This window comes from Eimeria acervulina, genomic scaffold (genome assembly GCF_000499425.1).
Source record: "Eimeria acervulina Houghton genomic scaffold, Eah_scaff42, whole genome shotgun sequence".
Lineage (NCBI taxonomy): Eukaryota > Apicomplexa > Conoidasida > Eucoccidiorida > Eimeriidae > Eimeria > Eimeria acervulina.
Genome location: NW_013547332.1, coordinates 43,696 through 71,536, shown reverse-complemented (window position 1 = coordinate 71,536; position 27,841 = coordinate 43,696). Strand labels below are relative to the sequence as shown.

At 51.3% G+C, this 27,841-nt stretch overlaps 5 protein-coding genes across 5 annotated transcripts; 3 read left to right on the top strand and 2 right to left on the bottom strand.

Moving 5' to 3' along the window:
- Positions 1 to 780: 780 nt before the first annotated feature.
- Positions 781 to 3,590, top strand: EAH_00008820 (glycosyl transferase, group 1 domain containing protein, putative; the record flags this gene model as incomplete). The annotated part of the gene is made up of 8 exons (XM_013392007.1): positions 781 to 970; positions 1,430 to 1,506; positions 1,653 to 1,761; positions 2,197 to 2,269; positions 2,397 to 2,504; positions 2,662 to 2,786; positions 2,978 to 3,261; positions 3,447 to 3,590. 8 exons carry the CDS (start codon positions 781 to 783, stop codon positions 3,588 to 3,590), a joined length of 1,110 nt encoding a protein of 369 aa, XP_013247461.1.
- A 1,248-nt stretch (positions 3,591 to 4,838) lies between these two features.
- Positions 4,839 to 5,912, bottom strand: EAH_00008810 (hypothetical protein, conserved; the record flags this gene model as incomplete). The annotated part of the gene is made up of 1 exon (XM_013392006.1): positions 4,839 to 5,912. The coding sequence occupies one exon, from the start codon at positions 5,910 to 5,912 to the stop codon at positions 4,839 to 4,841; it is 1,074 nt and encodes a 357-aa protein (XP_013247460.1).
- Positions 5,913 to 6,715: 803 nt separating this feature from the next.
- On the top strand, positions 6,716 to 11,696 carry EAH_00008800 (hypothetical protein, conserved; the record flags this gene model as incomplete). Its single annotated transcript, XM_013392005.1, has 9 exons — positions 6,716 to 8,293; positions 8,401 to 8,668; positions 8,803 to 9,140; positions 9,443 to 9,767; positions 9,911 to 10,013; positions 10,192 to 10,578; positions 10,700 to 10,887; positions 11,039 to 11,191; positions 11,389 to 11,696. The coding sequence occupies 9 exons, from the start codon at positions 6,716 to 6,718 to the stop codon at positions 11,694 to 11,696; spliced, it is 3,648 nt and encodes a 1,215-aa protein (XP_013247459.1).
- A 599-nt stretch (positions 11,697 to 12,295) lies between these two features.
- On the bottom strand, positions 12,296 to 17,796 carry EAH_00008790 (hypothetical protein, conserved; the record flags this gene model as incomplete). Its single annotated transcript, XM_013392004.1, has 13 exons — positions 12,296 to 12,565; positions 12,806 to 12,919; positions 13,112 to 13,384; positions 13,594 to 13,708; positions 14,246 to 14,342; positions 14,459 to 14,891; positions 15,032 to 15,217; positions 15,385 to 15,713; positions 15,947 to 15,995; positions 16,143 to 16,471; positions 16,761 to 16,839; positions 17,006 to 17,535; positions 17,646 to 17,796. 13 exons carry the CDS (start codon positions 17,794 to 17,796, stop codon positions 12,296 to 12,298), a joined length of 2,955 nt encoding a protein of 984 aa, XP_013247458.1.
- Positions 17,797 to 21,450: 3,654 nt separating this feature from the next.
- EAH_00008780 (DNA repair protein rad54, putative) lies at positions 21,451 to 26,946 on the top strand (the record flags this gene model as incomplete). Its single annotated transcript, XM_013392003.1, has 15 exons — positions 21,451 to 21,671; positions 21,799 to 21,969; positions 22,430 to 22,459; positions 22,623 to 22,924; positions 23,148 to 23,335; positions 23,461 to 23,525; positions 23,713 to 23,848; positions 24,137 to 24,201; positions 24,528 to 24,690; positions 24,795 to 24,938; positions 25,288 to 25,355; positions 25,453 to 25,535; positions 25,752 to 25,814; positions 26,087 to 26,331; positions 26,557 to 26,946. 15 exons carry the CDS (start codon positions 21,451 to 21,453, stop codon positions 26,944 to 26,946), a joined length of 2,334 nt encoding a protein of 777 aa, XP_013247457.1.
- Between the last annotated feature and the right edge of the window lie 895 nt (positions 26,947 to 27,841).

Here is a 27,841-nt window from a genome sequence, read left to right as displayed (position 1 = left end):
GGGAGAGCAGGGTATAGCAAGCTTAAGGCAAGGAGTCAGCAATTCAGGCACGTCGGTTTTCGAGGTGCACGTGGCAACGAGCGATTGCCCCAGCGCCTCAACAGTAAGCAGCAGGAAAAATAATTTACTCCATGGAAGAAGCTTTGCAGAGGTACAAGAAGACCAACGGATGGATGACTTCACCATCCTTGCCTGCGGCACTGTAGAGGTGACCACTGCTACTCTCCATGGTAGAAGACGCTTGTTAAGCGCTCATGCGCTGCCTGGCACAAAACCCTCAGCAGCTAAGGCGCTTTTGTGGTTTTGATGATGAATGTCCCAGGCTGAGGTGAAGAGATCCGGCTGCCACAGCCAGTATACCGTGCAGTTGCCCCTCCGTCGAGGGCAAAGGCCATGCAAACCAATATGCCAAAGACATCCTGTGAAAAGCATAAAATTATTATTAGTAAACTGTCCCTGGTAAGAACTGATTTGGGGTTCAAGATGGAAAGTGGAGGCTAGTCCCTGGAGCGTTATTGACTCCTGTTCTGAACGTGGGTCAATTGTATGCTGACCGCATGCAGCAGACCATCCCAAGGCATATGTACTGTTTACAAGGAATCTGCCATAAAATTTTAAAACCTTGGTTGTTTCTGGCTGCAATCGATATTGGGTGCCACAGAGGAAGGCCCGCGCCCCCCAGCAGACGCCCCCCAGCAGACGCGGCGATTTTGGTTTTGTACTGCGGCTCCCACAGATGCTTCGCTGACACCCATGGAATAAACGATTCTCTGGGAACAAATGCCCGCAAGACCAGCGAGGATCGCTTTCTTCCACCTCGATCTGGGCGTTGGTGGCGCAGAGCAACTCGTTTTGCAAACTGCCATTCAAACGCACACGGTCATTGTGGACTCAAGGCGCTTGCCGTGTACAGTCGATATGTTTACCTCTTACTACGATAAACGTAGATCTCTCGAAGCATCAAGAGACCGTGAGCACTGCCATGGTGCAAGCAGACTTTACTTGTTCCCAAGACAAAGGGGGGAGGCACAGGATGAAGGCATTGGGCCCTCTCTTCAAGGCAGTCTACTTAGACTGTTTGCTGGGGGCCGTCTTCACACCTGATGCGGGAAGGCCCTGCAGTCAAATTGCACCAATCCCTTCAGATATGGGTAGAACTGCTTGTTGCGTATTTAGGACCGTAGCCCATAGCCATGAAGCATGAGCCCTGTGTGCCATTTTCAGCGAGACTAAATATACACGTGTTTGGATCGTTTTTGCCGCATGCGGTTTTGGGGCGGTTTCGCATCGCTTGCTCTATCTTGCGTATGCTCTACCTTGTACTTGCGGCCATAGTCACAGGTGGGTGACGGACAGCCGCTCGCGCTCTTCCTCAAAAGAGCTACCGAGCAAGTGACTTAATGCGCATAGTGTCTACTTCTTGCCACAGGATATGCGGGCTACGACCTTGTGTTTAATGACCAAGTGGCAGTAGTGAATCCTCTTCTCCGCCTGATTGGTAGGAAGGTGAGGCTAGGGCGTTGCTACAACTCCGTTATGCATGCAGCGAGAACTTCACATATTTGGCATACTAGCTATTTGGCGCGAGTCAGGAAGTGCGTTCCAGGGGTTGCAGGATTCATTTTTGTGTTCCTAACCACTGTGTGCACCAGGTCATTTTCTACGGTCATTTCCCTGACCTCTTACTTGCCAGCCGCCAGCCGTCGCTCCTGCGCCGCTTGTACCGCTACCCCTTCGATATGCTCGAATCCTTGACAACTGGTAAGGACACTGCGTGCCACTGACATAAGAGTGTACTTCTGTCCACAATTATTCATAAATTTTAAACGTGCATACAGGGGTGCATGTGGACAAGTTATATCGAGATTAATCCATCTGCAAAAGCGTGGGAAGACGTTTAGGCCGAATAACTACAGAATTTTTGACTTTCTGTCGCGCAGTGATTATGGAGTCAACTGCTGAATGTTTCCAAGCAGTTCACTGTGTAAGAACATATTGAACTCTTTCCCGTCAAGGGATCTCGGCAGTTTCTCTGGCTCACCTTGTTTCGACTTTGCTTGTGTTCCCGGAAGTGAAATGCTTTGCCATTATGCCTATAACACTGGATTGTGGTGTGTGCGGCCGTGCCTTTCCCAACGTTAGGACTGAATTTTGCCGCACAATAATTGCAGCACAACAGCTGGGGTGTCAATGCAGGGATGTGCGACTTGGTGCTGGTCAACTCCAAGTTCACCGCAGAAACATTCTCTGAAACATTCTCATCCTTCAGGTGCGAATCGCCTGAGCGCGTATTTCGCCACGTACACATTAGACGTATTCAACTGCGTCAATCTACAAGAGCACGTACTTCTGTTAGTCAAATGTTTGATTCCTATATAGCCTGCTCTAACTTGCAGGAAGGCCAAGCCCCGTGTTTTGTATCCGCCGATAAGCACGGAGGTGGAAGCATTCCGACTGCGCGGCGGTAATGGCGACTCCAATGTTTCCTTCAGTCAGCTAGAAGGGTAGGTGCGTGGACTGGGAGGACTTTCAAGTATTGGCTTCTACGGTGTAGGGCATAGTTTTTTTGAGCCCCTTGTAACTTGTTCAAGCCTAGATATCCAGAGAAGTGTCGTTTTCGAATATATGCGTTTACCATGCAAATACGTCCCGTTGTCGCAGATTTGACCTATCGGTACCCTTTGCGGTTTCGCTGAATCGCTTCGAAGAAAAGAAGAATGTCGAGCTTGCAATAAGGGCCGTGGCAAGTCTTCCGGGACACAGAAAGTGCAACATGGTTGTAGCAGGTGACTCGTCAACCCTTTACAATGTTTAAACCAGCTCGGGTTCATCGAGACTGCATGGTATTTTCTTGTGTGTAGACCCAAAAGCTTGCCGTGCGAAAGGGTGAAGAAACACTAACCAGATTCGGCGGCGCTATCTGTCTTCCTTAGAGTGCCACAAGGGGGTCTGACTACATGCTAAGCATGACAGGCAGAATCTCCTGATGGGGTAGAGCTCTTGTATTCTGTAGGAGGCTTCGACCCGCGTCTACCTGAATGCAAGGACTATTTCCAGCGACTCGTTAATCTTTCAAGGGAGCTCAAGTTTCGCATTCTCAATTGTGAAGATGCTGTGGATGCCAAGCAAGCGGTCCAAGACAGTGGCTTAGGAGAGCGTTGTATTCTTTTCCTGAAGAATGTACCGTTGCCGTTGAAGTTGTTCTTGCTGGAAAAGAGTGTTTGCGTACTTTATACCCCTCCTGAGGAGCACTTCGGAATTGTGAGTGATGCGAACTCTGTCGCGGCGGACCTTTGCCCCACGCCGCAGCAGGGTTCCGACGTCCTTGCAGTGGAGTTTGAACACTCTTGGCCCTTTAGGAGCTTTTCAATACGGCAAACCCTTCGACTTGAAAACGTGTACAGTGCAGTTTTATGTGAATGAGTATTCCGTGTGTTCTGTATCAGGTGCCTTGTGAAGCAATGTTCATCGGTAGCCTGCCCGTGGCGTGCAATAGCGGTGGACCCCGAGAAACCATTATCGACGGGGCAACAGTAAGTATGAGACTCTACGGAAATGCCAGCTGCGTCGTCTCACGCTTGCTTTCATGATGCTTGGGAGAGGAAAAGCAAAAGGCGCAGATCCACGTATGTACGTAAGTGTATACACGACGTGGCTATTCAGAGCTTCTTGGTGCAAGGCATGCATACTTTCTCCTTTGAACGCTTCTGTCGTGTACAGGGCTTCCTCTGCTCCCCAACACCGGAGGCCTTCTGTGCTGCTCTCGAACACATTTTGTTGCTTTCGTTGCAGAAACCTGAAGAGCTGGCTGTAAGAAGTTAATGCACAGGGCTACCTGCCACGGTTACCATATGCCACCATATCCCTGCATCGGTGCACACCAGCTGGCCGGCCAGTGCGTTTTCAAAATTGCCCTCAGGCCCTGCGTTCCAAAGCTCAAACACATGCAGCAAGTTGTTTCTCACCAGGTGTGTATCAGCTCACGTTTCCTCTCCATGCACTCCCCTGGTGCATTTTTCGAAGGGTCCCTCTGCCATAGTAGACAATGCTCATGGAAGAATCTTATCATTTTAGCTTGTACATTTGGTTCCCCGCAGATGTATTTCGCCGGTCCCTTAAAGCCATTATTGAAGACGTCACGGGAAACTGGGGTGAAAACTTGTTGGAACTTCCCAAGACACACTCCAGGCGAGATTTCACGCCTCAAAGGAAAGGGCGCATTGACTAGCCCTAGTAAAAGGCAGGGCTCTAACAACAAAGGCACAATTTTTTCAGCCAAGAGTTGCCTCTGAAGCCGACAAGTGCCGGACTCCATGCTTGTGTATTCACGGCTTAGCTTGAGCAGATTAAGGTCGGTGCCAAGCAAGGGTAGGCCTGGAGTGACGCTAAAATAAGGCGATTCAGGCATTTGTCTACTTGCGTTTTACCGCTCCTCCGTGTACTACCTGACCACAAAAGTCACGGGTCCAGTAGTCTGGGTGCTTCAAAATGCGTCCCCTACGACTGGGACAGACGCTGCGCCCGGCGGGAGCAAATCTAGAAAGGATGCTGGGCGCGCATGATCCACTGTGTATACAACCGCAGATTTGGCACCAGCTCGTCATGAATGGTATAATACAAAAAAAGACGTAGTCTATTATGCGAGACCTCGCACACCCAATACCCCAATTAGACGCTCATTGGAGCGTCTAAATTGGGGTACTGGCTGCTCTCCATTCATGCAACGGCGTGGCACCAACTGAACGCATATAGCAAGGCTGATGCAACATACTGTTTTCGCATATGCACCATATCTTTTCACTTTACGAAAAAGCGCAGGCAGCGCAATCACGGTGCCCCTAGACCAACTCATACGCCGCCCGCACATCGTCGACTGCTTTAGATACAGCAGGGACGGCTTCCAATAGCAAGAGCCGTACGTCGTAGAGAGCTTTGAGCCAGTCCGACAGTTTTGCCATAACTCCTTGTAGTTCTTTTTCTGCTTCTCCAGCGTCAGGTGGCCCCACCATTGGGATCCCTTCACCAGGTGCTGCAGGCTGGTCGTCGGGCTGCTGGGTAGGTTCCGCCATAGGTCCTTCGCCAAGCTCAAGGCGCATACGGACTGTTTCCATGTCCATCTGAAGCTTCGGGTCACGGAAAGGGTCCAGGATACACGTCTGCATCTCGTCCAGTACGCTATCCAAGCGAGAAGTCGCCTGGCTGTCAGATAGCGGACGCTGCAAAGCGTCTATAGCGTGGTCTATGCCTTTTGCGGGGGCCGCCAACTTGTCCGTCGCTCCCAAAAGGAGCGGGACGACTTCATCCACCACCGGCGACATTGAGTCTGAAGCACTGGGGCTGTTCAGTAGACCCAATGCTGCACTCCGCTTCTCCAGCGCTGCGCCAATGGCCCTGCCCAAGTCTGCAGAAATCGTCCTCAAGACGGACTGCAAAACCAAACTGCTGTCCACAGCATTGGTGTAGTGTGACTCATGAAGGCTATCTAAGTCCTCTGATTCAACAGAAACCTCAGCGCCGCCTCCCTGATTGCGTCCTTTCTTGAAGAATGGGAAAGGTGCGTTCGCTCTTGCACTCCATACAAAAAGCAATGCGGCAGCCGCTAAAGACGCGACTAACAGAATACCTGGGGGGAGGATGAACTGAAACCCATGACGGAGACGACTGGCTTCGGTGGACCATTCAACCAGCATAAAGGGCTCTTCATTCAGTTCCAGTGGAATGTTGTATGTCTTACTAGGCTTTTCGGCGACATACTCTACTGCCGGATATGCTGCACCCCCAAGCCGCTCATCAAAGTCATCACCGACAGTCTGGCCTAGAAGGAACAGAAGGGTAGCTGCGCTGAGCAACGGCCACCAGTGGAGCTGCGCTACAGTCCTCCTAAGTATCATTTCCCTTGTGACACGGCGCATTTGCATTGCCCTGGGCCATTTGGTCCCCTGATCCGTACATTAAAAGCTCCAGCTCTCTCTGCTAGTTCAGAAACGAGAGTTTATGGACCAGCTCAACCTTCATCTGCCACAAGAAAGCAGTTGAGCGAATCTCCGGAACTGCTCCACGGCATTCGAGGGTACACTGCCGAGCTTCCCGAAGTCGTGTAGCTGCTTCAGGCAGTTACAGGTGTCATTTCTACCAAAATTCCAAAGAAGAGTGAGAAGTTGCCTTCTTCATGAGTCAACATGAGTAGGTATTCTGGAAAGCCCCAAGTGGTCAAGGGTCAATCTGTCAGCCCCGTGGATCTCATGGGGGGTCCCATTAGAAGCTCCCAGGTACACATATATCATCTCATGCAGTTGTAGTTAGAACTACTGTGTAATTCATGCTAGGGTTGGTGAGGCTCCTGCCGGGGCAGACTATCCTCCATTGCCGTCCCCGGTGGATTCACGTGTCCCGCCGCCCTGGTCCAAACCCATCTGCATCACTATTTGCTTTCATACTTGTTCAAAGCACCTTTGCTTTTAATTTGGACACAATAGAGAGAGGAGTGTATCTGTGCGTGAGCTGTGTGAACAGAGACCCACTCGCTTGCTGCTGCAGTGCGCTCAATATGGCAACTCTGCGCACAATATCCGCTAAAGGATTGCCCTTTGATATTACCTGCCTCCAAATACCAGACATTCTGATCCACTAGAACGCCGTTGCCTATGGGTTCTCTCTAGATGGGGCTGGAGATAGCACGTAAACCCGTTCATGGCACCCGGTGAATTCCGCTTCAATGGAGTCGAACTCAGCTGCCAGTTCAGTACTTGTCACCCCCTTGGCAGTTGATGATGTGTTTCGTCATCGGACAGTCCCTGAGGTGCAGGAGCTGCTCCGGCAACTCCAGCTGCAGCAGGCAAACGACGTGGAGGAGTTGCGTTCCCTTTTAGGCGTCCGTTACCTTTCTTTTCTCGAGGGTCTGCCGGAGATTAACCGCATGCAACAGTCGGCTGAAGAGGCGTTAGAGGATGCTAGAGCTTTTGGCGCTGGCCTCCGCCGCCTTGCAAACGCTTTGGGCAGTGCTGCCGCCGAAGTGGGGGAGCAGCACTCGCGTGAGCACCAGCAGTTGCGCGTGGAGGAGGAGCTATCGCTGCAGAACAGCACTCCCCTAGATGACTTTCTCTTCTCCTGCGAAGTGGACGCCTCCCCACCCGTCGGTTACCCTCTTCCCCATCCAGATCAGAGGAATGAGCCAGCTTCCAGTTTTCGTGTTTACTCTTGCGTAAGGGAAGAACAAAGGGCTCTGCAGGGACGCGTAGATTCACTCCAATATTTGCAACAGCAGCTCCTACTGTTGCCTTCCCGAGTGTGGGAAGCCGCCAGATGCCAAAAGTTCCTCGGAGCGCTCCGCCTCATATACATTGAGGGGACCGAACAAGCGGCAGCCGCAAGAGCTGCAGTCCGTGAACTCCAGCAGCAGCACCAGCAGGGGCTGATACCAGCACAGCAGAGTTTAAAACGGCAGCTCTCAGGTTGCTGGGCTTTGGCCCAGCAGGCATCTCGCATGTTGCCCTCTCTCATTGCCTCTCTGCGTGCCCTCGCACTTCGTCAGCTGGCGTGTCCGGAATTATCACTTCCTGTGGTGGCAGATGCAGCTGCGGCAGCGACGCTCATCTACCTCTTGGAAAATAGGCGTGATGTGGGAGAGACTTGTCAGGAAGCAAGGAAAGTATTGAGCGAGTCAGCAGCGCGGTGGTTGCTTGGAGTTTTCTTTTCGGCACGTGCTCAGGCTTTGGAGTCCATCATGGCGAAAAAGGAAGATGGGAAGGCAGGAGCAATGCCTTCGCCGGCGCCTGCGGATCGTGAGGGAAGCGACGCTGACAGGCGCTCAGACACGATACGGCCAGCAGTTGACGCGGCAGAGTCTATGTTGGTGGCTTTTTCTGCTTCTTTAGAGGCGGCATTTTTCCTCTTCTCTCCCGAAACAGCAAAAAGCCTTGTTCCGGGGACTGCCATTATGTCACGCGAAGATATGCCAGCCACTTGTGGTGTGGCAGACACCTTTGCAGCGATGCGTGCGGCGGAGGGTGCATTCGACGATGCCAATGTGGTCGACTCTCCCGATATCTCATGGGCATTGCGTGCTCTGTCAGGGGTCTTTGGCGTGTTTGCCGTCCAACCATGTTGCCAGAACGGCAACGAAAGGGAGTGGGGTTGCCCGTGCTGCTGCGGAAGCAACAGTGCTCTGTGCCCCAGAGCGAGGGTGGCCTCCTTTGTTGAACAGTGGAGCGCTTCGTTAAGGGTGCAGCTATGTTGTCTTCCCGCAGAAGACCCTCGGCGAAGTCTCAGGGACATCCGCGTCTTCTGGCTAATGGTGGGCTTTCCGAAGCACCTGCCTTTGCTGCCACAGAAAGAGGAAAGTAGAGTGACCGAGCATGAGTAAATAGCCTGCTCTTACCTGTTTATTTGTGCGTGTTTTAGCTTATGGAAAAACTTAAAAGACGCGGTACCCGGTGGCAGCTTCCCGAAGCTCCGCTGTTTTTGGTCGGCGAAGCTCCTCTTAGCCATTCCCCCATTTCCAGTACATCTCCGCGAGAGCACGACTGGGCCCTTTGTGACAGACCTCTCTGCCCCTCCGTTTTGAAGCTGCTGAACGCCCTTGGGGCGTCGTGTAGCAACACCTGTATTTCCATCTCGGAGAGATGTGTGAGAGCGTTGCCGCTTCTCAGCTGCAGCACACTACACGACGGTATGTCCGAAAGGAAGCGCTGCCGGAGGTCTACCCATCTCGAACCGTAGCAGTGGGATTTTCCCCCCATTCGAGCAGCAGCAAGTGAATATCTTGTTGGTGCGCAGGGGGTTCTGGGGTATCTACGCCTTTAGAAGTTAAGGATGAGCGGTCCCAAAATGTCTTTGAGAAGGGCCTTTGGCATCATTTGGTAGACATGGCTGAGCTGTGTGGAGGGGCAGAAGACTCACAGGATCGCCGAGCTGCTCTTCCACTTCGCGCTGCCATCGCTGCCTCATTTCTTCAGTCTTTGGAGGAATGTACGGCTCCCCTGGCAGGTAGAGCTAGCGCTGCTGTGGCAACAACTGTTGATTCACGGTCTAGCGATGGATATACACAAGTTAAAGACACGTGTTCAGCACTTATCGTGGATGCTCGAAGAGTTGAGTGGCTGTTTCTTGCTTATCGCGAAGCAGACACCCCTACAAACAATGTACGTCATAATCTTAACTTACCTCCTCCTGTCAGCTCCATTTGTTCTGGCCGCATGTTAGTTGTTGCCCTGGGTGAATCAGATACATTCTGCTCTCCTTGAAATTGCTTCTGCAGGAGGAGAGTGTCGTTTCAATTGAATTATCCGGTGTCTGGGGACAAGCATTGGAGGTATGTCTCATGAATTGGGGAAAACTGCTATTTTCACAGGCAGATTCAGTAGTCTGTGAGTTTCAGAGGTCCATCTGGACGAGTGAGTCGTGGTTATCTCATCGGATCCCGATGCCATTCTGACTGTTTCAGGATCCGAGCGGGGATGCCTGTCGACGGAAACTTGCCTCATTCCTGGCCGACTGGATATCTTCGGGCTCTCATCCCCAAGGTGTTCCAGAGGGACGCTCTGCAAGCCCCAATAACGGAGGCAGGGCAGATGAGGGGGAATGCTCCGACGTTGTCCAAGCGATTGCCGCCGCCAGGACTGCTGCGCATTCTCTCCTTCCTACCCTTTGCTTCTCATCATTTATTGGTTACGCTGTTGGGTTTTGGCCATTTGTGAGGAATTTGGTGGGAGAGTTGCAGAAATCATGGCAGTGGCATAGAAAAGTATCGGCTACTGTGGCTTTTGAAGGTGAGCCTTTGATATTCCTGTTTTCTTGATTCCATGCCGGCAGTCATCCTGATGAGTTGCGCTGAGAGTTTATTACTTCTTAATTTTGTTCGTTGCTGTTGGAAGATAATACCACGCGCCTTTTCCTGCATTGCTTGTCGCAGGTGCCGGCTCGGCCGGAGCATCTGCTGTAGACATATCAGGCGGTGCCATGTCATTCTTGCTGGAGCTTAATCGGCACCTATCATCAGTTTCACGGAGCGTGAGGTGCGAAGTAGCAGCAGAGGTTGTCTTCTACCGCAGAGATTGGGTGTTGGCACGACACTCCTGAACTTTAATCACCGCGTAGGGCTCAGAACTTGTGCAGCCGAGCCCTGGTTGAATTATGCATCGAAAGCAAAGAACACTTTCATTCCTGTGTCTATGCTGTGTGGTTTTGATGCAGAGTGGAGAGGATATCAGACTCGCCGCTCTTGTCCTTTGCAATGAAAGCTGTCGCTGCACAAGCAGTCGCGGAGGCTGCTTCTGCTGCAGTTGCTGAGATAAAGGACCTGGATCACCAGCAGCGGCAGGAAGGGGAGAATGCTTCGTCATCTTCTCAGAGCCACTTGCTGCAGTTACTAGTTGACATCGAATTGGTAGCCGAGGCATTGGATGAGTCATCACCGCTACAGCAGGCATATGGGCCTTCTTGTGGCGTTGGTGCGCTACCCCAGGCGCTACAAATGGCAATAAAGGCCGGGCTAGGCGGCGCGCGATGCGCAGATCCGTTAAGGAAAGCAGCAGAGGATGGACGGCAGTGGCTGCAGCCATCTTTTGCAAAAGTGCTAAAGTGAGAGCGTACCCTTGTGCTGCGGCAAATGCTACTGCGACAGTTCGCAAGCAGCCTTTTGTTGCACGTCGGCTGTGCTCACCCCGGGTTCTTGCCGTATGGTGCGTGGCAAAATCTTCAGGAGACGATTGGAGACGGGATTCACAGCGTCCAACTCTCTCATTTGGGGGCTATCGCTTCCAAGCAGATCTGAATCAGGCCGCATCCCAAGTGCCCCGACTAGCAGTAGAGGCACCGGAAGCGCCTTCCAGCTGCCACTCCTTGAGCCGCGTGAACGGCTCTCCCTCTTACCTGTTGCTCCACTTCCAGGTGAGACTTGTGCGTAGACCGGGAGGTTGCGTTACTTAAATAGATATTTTAGAAGCCGCAAACGAATCAAACCTTGGCTGTTGCAACCTTGCTGGCTGCGAATAACAGTATACTGGTGTCAGATGTTGCGTCCCCCTGTATATTTGCGCAGCCTTCGAGATGTTCCTTCGTTCATCGTCTTACGAAAAATGCGACACAGCGGCACAACATAAGCCTGCGGCATGCAATGCAAAGGATGAAGGGGAGCAGCAGCATGCGCCAAAAGAGGCGCCAAAACAGCTACACAGGCTGAGGCTGGATGACGGTATGATTTTGGCACTTGGTTTAACAGAATATGTAGATTCAGCACGTTATGTGACACGCAAACTAGACGGGAATTTTAGTTTAATGAGTGCCTCTGGTTCCGGCGCCGCAAATGTGTGTACATGTTTTGTGCTCCTGTGCTACAAATCTTGTTCAATTTTACAATCTAGTTTCTGTTCTGACATTGCTGTGCTGCAGCGGTGGACTCTGTATCGCGCGGTTTGCAGTCTTGGCTGAAGCGTGGATCTTCTGATACCGACGGCTCAGGCCTTTTCCCATCGAGGTTAGGAGGCAGTGCTTCTTCGGGTGCAAGCAAGGGTGTTACAGCTGTTGCTGCGGCTGGCAGCGGACTAGCAGAGGCGTGGGCTAAGCAGGTAGGGCACGTCAGTGCTCTCATCGGCCACCACGTCGAATCAGTGCAGAGAGCTTCGCAGGCAGCAGGCTCTGTGCAGAGGAATGGAAAGCAAGTCTCTGCAAACGTACCAGCAAGCCTAGCTGCCGAATAGGCGCAAGGCTGACCCGCCTGCCCAGGCTGCTGTTTGTGATGACTGGCACCAATTGAGAGAGCTGGTGAACAGGAATCTAAATTCAAAAAAAATGGATACTCCGCGCAAAGAGCACTGGCCGGGGAACCCCCACATGAACCTCAGGAGCAGGCGGCCTTACAACTGCTAAGCTTACTGGAAATGCGAAGACCAGCTCGCCTTTGCAGTGTTCCAGGTGGACTGCACTCAAGTGATGCTAGAGACAGTCAGTCATTGGCATACACAGAATACACATATCCTTCATCTGATCAGCAAGTACTACACGGTACTAAATACCCGAATGCGCACTAGTTGATACGCTTGCCTACATACGAATCCCATGCGTCGGGCTCGCCGAGCTTGTGCTCCTAGTGCAGCAGAAGCCTCAGAAGGGGAAGGCCTTACAAACGCTTTGGCAGGATAGTTACGCCAGATGTGCCGTTTTTACGCTACACTTGACACTGGCTGTTGAAGCCGTATGGGTAAAATGCCCCCTTTCATTCACCCGCGGCGAACCTTCCAGAGCGTCTTCAGTGAAACGTGATCACAGCTTAGACTGTAAAAAAGAATGGCCTATTGTCTCAAATCTCCGGCTCGTGGTGGTCCAACAGACTGCGTATTACTGACTTCACTACAGAAGCCTTCAGTGCCCGTTCTGCACTGCTTCTGCTGGGGCAATCAGCAGATACGTTCGGTAGCACGACATCTTGCAGCAGGGTGACAAGCGCCTCACATATGTCGCTCATTGACCCAAGGCATTTGAAATACGCAACTGCGGACTGTTCCCAGTCTTCCCTTGCTGGCAAGGGTGAGGCTGCTGCTGTGGGGCAGCACAGAAGCTCAACGCAGATCTGCAAGAGCGTGGACAGAATGCACGAAGCAAAAACATGCCAGCGTAGCATACGTATTCCTCGCCAAATCATCTATGAGCATCAGAGGTGGCAGGATAACCATGCACGCTATTCAAGTCAGTGCCTGAGATCACTAGACTGGTGGGCGAGCAGAACTCAAAATTCAAAGCAGTGGCCAGCATACACTTCAGCTAAACTGCTAAACATCTTTGCCGTTCCAAACCATCTGGAAAAACGTACCTCTCGCAGGAATATGCCAAGCTTTCCCGACAGTCCCATGGGGCCTTGCTTGTCTCCTGCGTTGTCGAAGTTCAAGAAACGGACGATGCGCAAATCCGCAACACCTAGCCGGATCTGAGATACAAAAACATACCAAATGGTAACGTGAGATGTGCCTACGGCAGTCTGCCACGAGTCCTACCACAACCGTTATGATAATGCCGCGCTCAGCAACCAGCAACCCAGCTTGTCCTGTTGAGGGGGGGCATAGGACCACGGGCTGGTTGGTTTTCTGTACCATTGCTTCAGTTAGACAAAATAGCTTACCAGGAATGCAGTGAGCTTTGCCAGGTTAAGAAGTCGTCTTACAGAGAATCCGTGGGCCGCCGAAGCCTGAGCAGCTAGCCCCCTTTGTATGGTGCGGCGGTAGCGAGCCGCTCCTTTCTCGTACATCAGGAAGCACTTGCATGCATTATTGCCATATTGCACCGCTTGGCATCCACAAATGCCACATAGGCGAGAAAGCACCATTCCGTAGAATTGGTTGTAAAATTTTTCTTGCAAGCAGCACTGCATCGCGACAGCAACCGTCTGAGTTATCTGCAAAATGCACAGAGCGCGACGAGGGTACCCGATAATGAGTAATGGACCTTGAAACTGATTCAGCTTCTACGCAAACGTGATGGCTTCCTGTTTGCTCTGGAACGATAAAATCAAGTGGTGTAGCCTATGGTTTTCTGTGGGAACATGTAGGCGCTCCTTTACGCTGCTCTACTTGCATATTGCACTGACTGGTTGGAAACACTTACAATGGGTTTTTTCATTGACAGGTGGCCGGAGTTCTGCAACAGTTGAAGGGCATCGTCAGGACTGTTCGCTGTAACGAAACACTCGAACAGGCTCTGTTGCAGCTCGGTGTTGAACCTGCGTGCAAGCGCAGTTAACGAAGCGCCACACGACCAACCTACAGGGGAATATTTGACCAGTTATCTTTGGCTATCAGGACGCCTTGAATACCGCCCACAACAACAAACTGCATCGGTACCTTTTCTACTCCTTTCATACCTAAGAAGTGCTGCCTGTTTCCGTATGATGTTCGCCGCAGCTCCACTTGCGAATGCATCTGGAGCGCTCTCAAAGTCTCCTGTTTGCAAGTGCTGCCGTTGCTGGCAGTGTGCAGCGGCGGCCGCTTTTGTTGATAATTTTGGTCGTTGTCCTTTCTCTAGTTCTTCCCATGATCCATCTATCTGGTACTGCGTTGAGAGAAAGCTGCGACCGAAAACAGTGTTGCTGCTCAACCAGCGCCTGCACCCTCCACAGCATGCTAATGGCGAAAGTGGCTATGGGACAAGAATTCTGAATGCAATTCCGTGGCAGGTACAGACAGCTACGCCTTCTATCTATACCCGCCAAGCCCACTGAGGGTAGCCAACCTCAAGAGCTCTTATTGCAACTTCTCACCTCAGGGCAGTCTGCGATGACTTGATAAGCATCAACCTTCCCTTTTGCTTTCCAGCATTTAGGTCCTGCAACTCTATAAGTAAAGATCTCAGACGGCCTGTGGGCTCAGCAGCACGACACAGATTGGCTGCAGAACCGTTAAGCAATCTTCATTTTCCGGCAACAGCAGGTCGTAGTTGCTGCAAAGGCACTGTGCAGGTTGTAACGTCTTACCCGCCTCACCCATGTCCCCCTTTAAAACTGCAAGGTGTTGCGGACGGCTGTTGTCTTGGCGCTGCACAAGACATACAAGCTCTTTCCATGTGTTGGTGAAGAGCGACGTGTCGTCGTGACGAAGCTTTTCGCCTCCCAGTCGGAGCAGCAGAAGCAGTAGTTCTATTCGGAAGTCTGAAAGCTCGATATTGTGCTCATCCACGGCCTTGGAACCCCTCCGGAGTCCAGAAATTCGCCAGATCAGCTCCACAAACAGACGTGGTGAGACGAAGCCAAAATCATACAAACAGCAAACCCCCACAACAACATGGCGAGTTGCCAACGAAGCTGTGCCTCCCGCTGAAGCCTCTCGCTGCTCACTGCGTTGCTCCAAGGCCCTCGCAAAGTGGCTGGAGAAGCAGACAGCCAGCGATCCCAGAAAGTCTAGGCACAGCTGAGCAAGCGCAGATACTCGCATTGATTGACTTCGGTTGAGACTGCTCTGGACTTGCGGCTAGAAAAAGCTGCATGCGCAAAAGTGTTGAAATCAAGGCACTTTACAGAGAAGGTAGAAGAGTTCCTCATCCTACTCACTTCAATATCCCACATCTTCCCAAGAGCGCAGCACATAGCTATTCGGGTAGCAATAAGCGAATTAGTTGAGGAAGGGCTGTGTATACACGACTGCACCAGCTGGTCACACAAGACCCCCCGCACGCCGGCAGTATAGATCCTCAACAACTCAGTCGCCTCTTCCTTGTTCTCCAGCAAGCGTCGAAGCTGCAGCAAGACAACTCAAACCAAAACCAGTAACAGCACTTGGCTGTAAATCCCGTCCTCCGGGGGCTCACGCACGTTACCACCTACAGGAATTACAGGATTTACTCTCCGTTCGCTATAGATTCAAAGTGAGAGGCATTCTTTAGACAGCACCGAGTTTCTGTCACCCAAAGTCTCTCCAGCGGTCCACTACTCACGTCAGCAGCACTTCTCCGTATGACATGCAGCAACTGACGAAAAACAGGATCCACATTGCCTTCAGAAACCCGGTTTAAAGCGCGTATGACCTCAATCTTGACCTTTTCCAGAGCCACAGCACTTGCGGCAGTCTCGGGGCCCTCTGTAGCTGTTTGGCGGCGGTGCGGGGCCACGTAGACCCTAGAAACAGATACGCCATCCTTTGTTTTGTTCTGTCGCACGGCTGTTCTAACATCGGACTCAGTTTCCTCAACCTCCACGAGCCCGTCGCTAAATACATCAGAAACGCAAGTAGACCCTGAGAGTGAATTGGCAGTCCCTCCAGAGGATCTGTTTGTGTCTGCCGCAGCCGCTCCGATATCTTTCGCCTCTGTAGCGCATCAAATGAAAGGCGACAACAGATAATAGGCTCGAGACCAAGCCTCATGGTTCATGCAGCTCCACCAGTGGTCCCTGTCCATACGACTCCGCTGCCCTTTTTCTGCGCATTTCTTCCTGAGCTTGACGTTTTCTGCCTTCAAGAGGGCTCACCAACAGATTCGCAGAGTTCGGAGCCTTCCACCCCCTCAGCGCCAATACCCTGCGAAAAAGTGGCAAAAAGTCACCCTGCAACTGTTAACGGGCCAGTGGCACCATGCCATTCAAAAAAGCGTTGCTCCGTGAACGCTTATAAATACACCAAAATAGCTCGAACTGCGTACAAGAAGCCAGACAAAGTGAAGCTCACTAGGATATTGTCCAGCACATCCTGCAGCTCCAAGTCAAAGCCATCTGCCTCCAGCTCCTGCCTCAGTTTTCTTCTTCTCTTTTCTCGGGCTTCCTTCGTCTTCCCTGAGCCACTCCGGCTTATGCCAAGCCGTTCTTCAAGTATGTTTAACTCCTCACGGAGGGGGTCGTCGCTTTGCGGCTGCTCTTTTTCCTGGTTCGATCTCATTGCCGCAGTCGCAACGTCAACATATCCACTATCCGGCGACGCTCCATACCTTACGCGCCCATCACCAGACACTCCCACTTCCTTCCATGTACGGAGGAAGGCCTTCCTGGAGGAATCGCCACCTGCGGAGGCAGACAGCCCAGGGGCATGGAGACGGAGCCGCATCAAAAGGCTTGCGGTAAAAAACGGCACAAAATGATGCAAAATAATTGTAGTTGAACTTGAAAGTAAAATAGGTGTAGCATCCCTTTGTGTCTTCATAGCATGGAGATCCTGGGTTTAAACAAGCAAGTTTCATTCTATCTTCCTCCCAGAGTTCCAAGAGCTTTGGGTACTGGGGCGATTATGTCTTATTCGTGCATGCGCCTTGAATGGCTATGTGCTTTTATATAAACCAGTGAAACGCCTAACCCGTATCTAGTCCTCGGTTGTTGTGCATACAGCTTTCGTTCACTGGATAACTAGCCATACCCGGGCTTTTGCTACCATCCTGCAAAGTAAAGCCGCAGCAGCACCACAGGCCCTCAGCTCACAGAGGTCGGTTGAATCTCAACAAGCATGCCACAAAATATGTCAGAGGGAGGAATCCACAGCGTGGAACAATACCGCTGATTTCCTCGCAGTGAAGATGAGTTGCAGAGTCACTGGGAGCGCACCAAGATGTCTTGTAGCTCTAAGTCAAAACCATCCGCCTCCAGCTCGTTTCTCAGTTTGGCCCTTGCTCGGGATGTTTTTACAGAGTCCCTTTTGCTGCTCCTAATGCCTAATTTTCTCTCAAGTGTCCGCAATTCATGCTGCAGCGCATCATCGCCGGATTGTTGCTGTTTCCGTACCTTCCGCAAAGCTGTTGCCATTACATCTATACTGCCGATGTCGTGTATCGCTCCAGAAGCGGAATACTTAGCGTCTAGACTGTTAACGCCTTCTTCATCAGCCTCTGTGAGCGCAGCACTCTTCGATCCCCCCGCTCGTTGCTGCTGCGGCTGTTCTTCCTCTCCCTTTCCACTAATTCGCCGCTGAGTGGTCACAGCACCAATTTCGTATTGAATTCTCTGCCTCTTTCTTAGCTCTTGATGCTCCTTTTTCTGCTGACGTTGCTGCGCGCGCAGCTGTTTTCTCCGCTCTTTTCGCGACAGCTGGGGGCGTTGCGCTGGCTGGGCGTAGGTCTGCGATGCCAGATCCGTTCCTGCAGCACGTGAGCCACACAATCACCAATGCTTGCATGGACTGCCCAGGCATGGGACGTATGAGGAGCAGCCCGTGGCATACAGTGGAAAGCGTCAAGTTCAGACTTGCCAGATGAGGATTCAGCAGAATCGTATCCGGCAATACTGTTCTCCAGATCTGCAAGTTCCTTGCGCAGAGATAAGGGAATGCGCGTAGAGTTAAGGCTTCTCTGAAGTGACTCTGCTCGCCCTCCCCGCGTGCGATTTCTCACAAACCCCATTGCCAGGATGCTTGATTGGGTTGCAAGAGCCAGAAGATAGGATGTTCCAGCCTAGTGGGGCTGCCAATTGCCTATTTAAAGGAAAATGCAAATGGTTGTATACCGGAGGCTGGAAGGATAGCACGCGTGTTAGTAAGGAAGAATGTCGATCCGCAATGCGTGAACCCAGCATTTAGACAACCTTATGCACAGAAGTACGTAATACTATGAAATCTTTGAAGCAAAGCATTTAAATAGAGAGCAAGGGGGGCAGAAAAGTTTTTTTCTAATGCCACACCAAGTGAAACTTTCCTTCGTTGGGCCCCTCTGCATGCACCACGATGTGACACCGATTCCAAGTCTGCTCATCATGTTTTTCTCGTAGCGTCACGAAACCCGATCTATTTCCGTTCTAAACGGCGGGGAGTTGGGATATATCTTAGAACAAGCTTTGCTCCTCTCCCATTCTGTCCCATTTCCGGGTTTTTCTCCCGGCGTGAGCCCGCGAACACTCCGCAAGGCTTGCGTCTCCTCTGGCACGTAGCAGTGGTAGAGATCCTCGGTGTAAATCGGCTAGCAATGAGATGCGCCGCAGTAATAGAATGGCCTCCCTGTTGAAGTACATTACATGTGCTGGCACAACCAAGGGTGGGCTTGTGCTCTGAACGGTGTGTTCTGAACGATGCGGGGGAAGGCAGTTTCAAAGTGTGAGGGAAATTACAGCTGTGGTATTAAGGAATTCTCATGGGGAGGAATGTGCAATAGCATATTCGGAAGGCAGCAAAGTACTAAAGAGCCTGGTCGCGCGTGTTAGTGTTATTGAATGGCGTGAAATGCTGGTGTTGTGATGCATTCACCGGTCAAGGCAAATTTCCACGCGAAAAAAAACTGGAGAAGTTGGCCTTCTAGAGGTTCACGCGGCGAATGAAGAGACGTGCACGGGTATGCTAAGTTGTGTAGAGCTTCGGTAGCTTGATATTTGGGTTCGCGTCCTATCCGTGGTAGTTTTCTGTTGCTTGTTTTTGGAAGACCCCTGGATTGTGCCTCTACAGCAAGTGGCCTCGGCTGTGGCTCTAATTTACCGTGCTGTTGCTGGCAAATGCTGGTGGGTAAGTTTTTGAGAAAACCCAACCTGCCTGTGGAATGGTGACTGCAACGGAGATGCTGCTCAATACTTCCCGCAATAACGAAAAACCAGATGCGTTCTGCCACCCTTATTATCCAGACCTGCAGCGCCGCTCCAGACGGGATATACTAAGATTGCAACAAACCACTATCTTCCACGAGGATACAATGCCACGGCATCTGCAGTGTAGCCATGTGCAGTACAGTGTAGATCTGCTTTTCCAACAACGATATCTCATTTTGTTTCAGAAACGATTGTTGTGTCTTTGAAAGGCTCGGGTTGTACTTGAAACCCGAGCCTTTCAAAGGCACAACAATCGTGTCTGTCTGCGTTCTGGAAATCATCTGTTGCCGTAGTCCACCAGAGTCATGTTCTGCTAGGGTACTAACGGGGCATGCCATTATGTGCCTGTTTTTTTCCGGTTAGAAGATCGCAGCGAATGCTCAGTATGTTGGCACCAGGTCAGATGGGCATCAATGACAGTGCAGGACAGAAAAGCGATTAGGTTTAGTTTGTAGAATGTGGCGCGCACATTCCTCCTTCCTGTATCTACGGAGGACTTGTTCAGTTGCTTTGGAATTCCCATCAGTTTAGACACGACGTTATGGCAGGTTCGACGCACGTGAGCAGTTATGGATTTCAGGGCCATACGTATTGCCACTGCTCACCAGCACAATTCCAAGGTACTTAGTCCGCCAAGAAATATTTGTGAATGACTAGAGAGTACTAATTATCCCCTATTTCCATTTCTGGTGGCACCAGTGTGCCACCTAGATGAGAGAGGCGGACGGCCTGACGAGACTGTTCTATCTTAGCCGAGCACCAATGTGAGCTGGGAAGACAAAATACGCCAGATAATTGTCCCCCAAAAGCAGCTAACCTCACTTGCAGTCTCCGGGAATGCTGTGCAGAGGGTCACACGCTCCTGGAGTTGGTGCGCAGAGCCTGCAATTTACTGCTGCGCACGTTGCATCAATTCTTGCTCCAAGTCAACCGCACACATACGCCTGCAGAAGCGTTACTTCCACACATTCACTAAAACCGCATACAACTGCACAACTCACTTGGCCCTCAGTAGCAGTCCCGCATGCAAGTAGGAATTTGCGTACAAACCTCTGACAGACCAAGCTACAAGAGCAGGTCCAGCACATGACAGTATAGCCGTTGCGGAAAATCTGCCGCTTCGAAGCTAACTGGCCCACTTCCAACTAATTTCTTTATATTTTCCAGGTAAATATTTGATGGCCGGGGCTGTGTTGCTATATTTGGCGGGCTGAGCCTTCACCTAGTGCATGTCATGTTTATCCCGCTAGTTCACCCCCCTAAGCGTGGGAGACAGGCCGCTGCTGTTGCCTATATGGAAGATAAGTCTACTATCAATGTCTGCCGCCTAAAATTCGATATTTTGGAGCAGCAGATGAATTACTTGAGGGCCCTAATTACGTGCATCACTACAGTGGTTTTGCTGCCCAGTGGTTTGAGGGGCCAAGAGGGGTCGGTGGGGTCGATGGTGTTTCCCAAGTTTCAAACTCTAGTGTTTCTCAAGAACCCCCTCACACAAAATAGCCCTCTTTTGTCAAAAACCATATATTAAGAAAGCAATATGGGCTATATCTGTTCGACTTTCCCCCCTCAGCTTTGTGGATGACCAGTTGCGCAGGGAACACTTTCACGGGCTTCTTCTACAGCTTCTAGTTTAGGCAACTTCTCCTCACGCAAAGAAAGAGATTGCAGTTCTGGCCTTTCTGGCGTGTCTTAAATGAGGGAGCCAGGCAAGGGACACGCAACTGTTTTTCCGAAACGCCGTCGGCATGCGAATAGTGGCACGGTTGGCGTCTGCAACTGAGGCTGAGAGCCATAAGAATGCATCACACGTAGTGTAATTCATTGCAACAGATAAGCTCTGCTGCAGCAGTAAAAGTGCTTAGACCTCGAGGGGACTCAGGGGCTTCGGCCTATCTCTTTTTTGCGTTTGCCGGACTTTCAAATGAAGTCGGTTTCTTTCTTTGCATTTCCGCCTGTTGGGTCCAGGAGGGTCGTTTAGCGGTTCAGCTCGAGCCGAAGCGCATCGACGACTCGTGCTCGGAAGGCTCCACCACCTTTTCAACAGGGAGATTCAATTTCACAATGCGGAGGGTCCTCAACCCCAAACCGACGTAAGTCATTAATTCCTTTCCCCGCATGCAGAAAGTCAGCAGAATGGTATCCCGAAACCTAGTTTTACTGTGTTTCCATGCTTCCTGTCCGTAGGGAGGGGGATGTGGCTCACAGCCGAGGAGCAGAGTCCGCTGGGATGTCGCTGTGCTTGATTAGAGCTCCATTAATGCCTCTTCTGACGGTCGAGGCCGGGTCTTCTATTTTATTCAAGCCCTTCAAGAGCCCCCTAAAGGGACATCATCCAGGCAAGCCATGAAGGGCCGCTGATTTTCCATCCCAACATGTGGAGGGTGATGTTACGGCCCATGAAGTCACTGTGAATGGATACCCTTTTTTCAGAAGGGTATATTTCATCACATACCAGATAGTCCTTGAACGGAGAAGTAGAAGACATGTGTGAGCTCGCAGGATGCAGCGAAGAGTCCCTTCGCAAGACGTTGGGGATCCGCATGAAACGTTCTGCATGCTTCCTTACCAACACCAAGCAATTCAAGAGTCCTCCGCCTCTTTCTGCGGCAGCCGCACCTGAAGTCCCCGCTGGCGAGCCCCTTATTCTTTATGAACCCAAGGAAGTAGGCGAACGTAAAGTGGAAGTTGACCCCATGCTGACGAGGTAGGCCCATTGCTCTGAGAGACGGTCATCTGTAGGAAGCTCCTGCCAGTGCCGTAGCAACCAATTTTTTGGGGGGTACAGAGGGCGCTTGATTTTATGGACCGTGACATATTCTCCGGGGGGTTAGATTAGACTCGCCTGGAGCACCGTATGCTGCAGCTGCTTGGTACCGTTTGCCTAATGCGGGACGTAGGTGGCTCCGCGAACATCAGAGGGAGGGCGTGCGCTTTATATTTGAATGCCTAATGGGACTCAAGGAATTCGACGGCTGCGGCTGCATCCTTGCGGACGATATGGGGTTAGGAAAGACTTTACAAAGCATTACAATCCTCTGGACTCTTCTGGAGCAGGGAATTGACGTAGTACCAGGCAAGCCGACAGATGCATGAACCAGGTGCTTCAACGCAAGCTCAGTAGGTGCCTATATGCACGTAAATGTGTGCACGGAAAGAACAACTGGACAAGCTGAGTTTTAGGAAGTGCCGTGAGTACATTGACGTTGGCTTCAAGCCGGGGGTGGAGGGTTTGTGCATCTGATGTGTTATGGCCTTAGCTGCAAGGCGAGCCGTGGTAGTGTGTCCTGCATCCCTTGTTAACAACTGGGCCGCGGAGCTGCAGAAGTGGCTACAGGGGAGATGCCCATGCACTGCTGTAGCTGACAGCTGCAAAGACAAAGTTGTTTCGAAATTTGAAGGCTTCAAATATGATCGCCAGGTACGAGAACGCTGCCATTGCATGGCTGTCGTTGTACTCACTAGGGTAAGGGCCTGTAACATTGCGATAGACCGGTAGCTCGTTGAATTTTGGGTTGCGAACTCCAGTAGCTTCCAACTCGAAGCGTAGGGTGTAGGGTGTTAACGACTCACACGAGGCAGTTTGAGCCCTCAAGATTGCCCGCGTGAAACAGGAGATACCTTCCCTATGTGCTTGTAGGCTGGTCGGTTTTACCAGGCATCTATACAGTTCAGTTAAGGTCAGGTGCCGAAGCTTTCCGTTGCATGCTTGCTCGCAGTCTCGCGTGCTCATTGCAAGCTACGAAACATTCAGAGCTCACGCACATCGTGTTGCATCCGTCCCAATTGATCTTATAATCTGTGACGAAGCTCATCGTCTGAAAAACGACAAAACGAAGACATCCGTCGCTATTAGCCAGCTTCCTGCCAAGCGCCGACTCCTTCTCAGTGGAACTCCTATTCAAAATGACTTGGACGAGTTTTACTCCCTAGTGTCCCTCTGCAACCCCAGTGTTCTTGGTAAGGACTCTGTAACTGCTCGGCACGTTTCTAAGAAACGCCCCTTCAGGCTTGTCTGGCCTTTCTCGGAACATCAGCCAAAGCCGCCACTAGCGAAATACACCAGTCAGTGAAGCCGATGATTATACGCGATTGCGTCTGCGTATCATCGCCGTCATTAGATCTGCAGGGACATACAAAGGAAGAGAAACATCGTTTGCTGCGAGGACACGCGTTTGTTTAGGGGATGCACATACATTTCGTCGACGGTATGCTTCCCCTATTCTAGTTGGAAGAGAGCCTGGGGCGACGGATTTTGAACAGGAACTGGCAGCTGAAAGACTAGCGGAACTCTCTTCTATCACGAACCTTTTTATTCTTCGACGCACGAATGCCCTACTTGCAAAAGTACTGCCCCCCAAGGTCATCATCGTGAGTTGCTCTCGCCGTAACCTGCTGTGCACGAAACATGAGTGCGTAGCCCCGTGAGAAGGCGTGTAGGCGTCCTTAGTAGCACTCGTAGGAGCGCCGGCATTTGTGTTACCTGTATGAAACAGAATTTGTTCTGCAACCTCACGCCACTGCAAGTTGCCTTCTACCAAGAATTTCTGAAGTCCAAATGGTGAGTTAAGCTCGTCACCGGCAGCGGAAATGGCAGGCCTTGGTGCCGGGATCAATGAAAGGCATTGCACCTTTTGATGCCCCTTGGAACAATTAAGCTGTGCTACCTTGTGGGCCACACCTATTTTGAAAGCGATGTATTGTAGAATAGTCTAGCCCCCTGCTGGTGCTTTTGGCCTGATACTTAGCTGCAGAAAGCTCTTAGACGCAGATGGGGGCGGTGGATCTTCGGCTGTCACCGGGAGGGTCCTATCATCAATACAAGGACTGATGAAGCTTTGTAACCATCCCACACTTGTTAAAAACCAGTCTCTGCTCCTCACGGTAAGCGAATTTAACAGACGTAGTGTTGCATGCTATGCCTTTCACCCACTGTTGCCTCTGGAAATACCAATGCCTCTTCCTGAATGGTGCACTAAGGTGTTTCATGCTTGCGCATCCATCCGATCACAATTGCCTAATGCGCTTGTACATAGTTTTATTGCCTGCAGTATATTCATCCTCAGCCTGCATTTCCGAGAAGTGCTTAGAGGAACTTTGGGCACTGATCTACCTGTGACTGCAATAAGGAATGTACTTGTGTTACTGCTCCGCTGTCCCTGTCTTCTGAAGGGATTCGAGAAGTGCGCAAAGCTCTTTGATGAGCTAGATATAGAGGGCACAAAGGCCCGTGTTCGGTCAATCCGGCCCGATATGTCTGGAAAGATGCTGCTTCTTGCAAGGCGAGTGCTCAGTTTGTGCCATTTTCCCCTCCACATTACACGAGCGTCAATGCTCTAGTGTATATGGCAGAGTGACAAAGGAACGCCTGCACACTGTTGCGGGCGGTCTGCAGACTGCAAGCCAAGCAAGCCCTACCACCCTTACGATGCTTGTGTGTGTCAGTGTTCTTCTCTACCGTCAGTATAGTATGGTGCAAGTGTGCATGCCCGGCTCCCGTGGCATTGGTGTTGGTGCCAGTGAGTTCAACTATTTTGCAGTTTGCGCGGTTTGTTTCCACCAGATTACTGCATGCCATTCGCGTGAATACGAGCGACAAGGTCGTCCTCATCAGTAACTACACGCAAACCCTCGACTTATTTGAGCGGCTGTGCAAGGATTCTGGATATCCTTGCGTTCGCCTGGACGGCTCGACATCTATTAAGAAGCGCCACGACCTTATCACCGTACGGCAGCTCCGTGGTGCTGTCTTCTGTATATTGTCTCCTCTCGGTGATTGGTATGCTTACCGCAGTGTTTTTACCCTTGCATGTGGACCGTACGTACGCAGAAGTTCAACGAACCTAGTGGCTCGGCAGCTACCAGCTTCGCGTTCTTGCTTAGCAGCAAGGCTGGGGGGTGTGGCGTTAATCTAGTGGGCGCCAACCGTCTCGTTCTTTTCGATCCAGACTGGAACCCGGCGAATGACAAGCAGGTATGCTTGCATTATCCAGGGAGAACTTTGTTGCCTAGGCAAGACAGCAGTCCTTCGCTCACTTGTTAGACTCAGGCTGCTAGAGCAAGTGGCCGAAGGTGATCCGCTGCACTGGGGACCGTGCGGATTATTGTGTTGCAAGGCTTTGGCTCGTGTTTGGAGAGACGGCCAGAAGAAGACGTGTTATATTTATCGACTTTTTAGCACGGGGACCATTGAAGAGAAGATCTACCAGGTTAGCTGACCTAATGCACAAAGCATTATGGCAAGTGGAATGCTACTAAACTGATGCAGTTTGCCGCGCAACTCCCATAAGGGACGCCGCTTGTATTGTGGACACCTTTTACAGAGGCAAATATGCAAAGACGGTCTGAGTGCCATGCTTGTCAGCGAAGGGGAAAACCAAATAAAGGACTCGTAAGCCATCGTTTTGCCCGCGTGACCCGCACCGCCGCCCCTGCATCTGCTTCGTTCGGCAGGCATTCGATCTCTGCATCACTCTGTTGGCGTGCAGGCTTTCGACCGACATAGTAAAAGACTTATTTCAGCTCCGCTCAACGCTATCTGATACGCACGACATGCTTCAATGTCAGCGCTGTAAACGTGAGGTTGCCCCCTGCCCGCTTACCTCGCTGCCACTGCTGAGTCCTGTGAAACCACACCTTTGAAATATGCAGCCGAGGCATTTACCTGTCCGGTGGAGGCGCAGTAGAAAATTTGCAAGGGCACTGCAAGCAGCTTGAGCTTGTCACTATGGACAAGCAGTTTTGGTTCTGCAAAGTTGTGAAGGCCGTGTGGAAGTACCATGCGCAGCTGATGAAGACAGTGAACCGCTGGGAATGGTCCCACAGCTCTCAGATGGCTTTGAAGAAGATGGTAAGAGAAAGCTAGAACCTCTTTTTTCACCAACGTCCCTTTCGTGTAGATGGTTAGAAAGAACTTGGTGGCTTTTGTCCCACGACCTAGCATCCCATCTTGAAAGATTGGGCAAGTTGATCATAGAACTGGACAGCACTGGAGAGCCATATGGGAAATGTTGGATTTTCTTTCTTCTAGTGGAGACTAAAAACGGTATACAGTTGGATAGGAGTTTACCGACTCTGCATAACGGATGGAATTGGGAATGTACCTTTGCGTTTTCTCTGCAGATCTCCTCACCTGGGCGCACCACGCGGATTTGAAGACAGTGCCTGATGCAATGCTGGTCAAGGCAATTGAGGCAGAGCAGGAGAATGCCCCAGAACATACAATGCTGGGACCAAGCATTTTCGAGGATGATAAAAGCTCCGGCAATCTGAAAGAGGCACCTGGCCATTTTCAACCGGTGTCATTCGCTATGTCTTGCAGGGTCGAATTTAATAGAGAGGCTGAAGAACATGTGGCACTCACTAAGGTGAGGATGTGGCACTGCGGCGTTAGTACCCAGTGGCTAACGTATGCTTTGAGCCCGATTGCACGTGCTTGGTTTTGCATGTAACACCAGATAAAAGTTCCTCAGCCGTGCTGGGATAGTTCTCGCATTACGCAGGGCACTAAAGGCGAACCTCAGATCATGCAACGGCGCATCGCATGCTAATAACTCGCAAGCACTTGCATGAGATGGTTGTGACTTTCGCAGGCAAATGCGAGTCAAGTACCCACGCTGAAGAAGAAGAAGAACGGAGATGGCTCTGGAGCAGCGGAGGCTAGGTCAAATTCAGCAGCATCAGCTCTTCTCGAGGCCGCTACGGGCCCAGCGGCGTCTGCGTGCTTAACGAATGCCCTCATTGCAAAGCCGGTTGAACGGAATAGTTCTGCAGCTTCGTCAGATGGCAGGGAGAACGCAGCTGGTGAAATATCCACAGCTTTGGGCCTAGCAGCAGCCCCTGCCGGAGAGCCCATCATTGATGATGGTAATGCCTCAGAACTTTCCAGCGCCAGTGAAGACACCACAACAAGTGAAGATGACACGCATACGGAGGACTCAGATGCGGTGATGGAAGATACCAGCGACAGCAGCTCCGATTAAACATACTTCTGCCGCTGTTACACGCGCCCGCGTCTTCCTTTTTGGCAGCACCTCCCGGGAACGGCACCCAGTAGTTTTTAGTAGGGAAGTCACGATACAACTCCTTTGGCATCAACAGTGTGCGGGGGTTTAAATGCAATTTCTTCAACAGTCTTCTTCTCAGGTTGCCCGGTTCCAGCGCACTGGGCGCATATACTGTAGGGCAAGAAAGACGAGCGGCGATTCTTAGCAACCTAGAATTCCTACAACAGCTGGCACTGTCGTGCTGAGACTAGCAACCGCATATTTGCCAGCTGAGTTGCTAAGTGCATGAGCTGCATTGTCGCTGCACGGATTTCTATTAGTTAGATCTAGAGAGCAGGAATGTATGCAACATGATTGTGTTGAATAAGCGCAGCGGTCGCGTAGACCACTGGTGCCACGCAGCATTCCACTTCAAAGGTGTGGAAGGCCCAGCAAGGGCAGCGTGTTGCGAGATTCAGCAGCCTTGCCCAAGAAGAGAGCGCAGGCAAGTAACAAGCTGAGTATGAAGGCATGATGACGCGGCAGCAACTCGTCAAGACCCATCTGAAGTGCATTATTACCTGGTCACCCCCATTCGTCATAGTTTTGGAAGTTGGCATTACAAAAGAACCCTCTAGACTGAGAAGATATTGCAAGCTTCTCTCCCTCTCAGAAACGAGCATTTACGACGCGCAGCCAGTAACCCATTGGGCTTATCGTAAGTGGTAGCATATTGTTGCACCACACTGCCCATCACCATCAGATGTTCTCAAGTCGCTCCAGAAATGGTGTTGTCCGTTTCCCGGTGCGGCAGAAGGATCAGCTCTGCCACTAAGAAATGACTTGGAGAGTAGGGTGCTGGCATCACAATGGCTGCCATGATGTGGCAGGG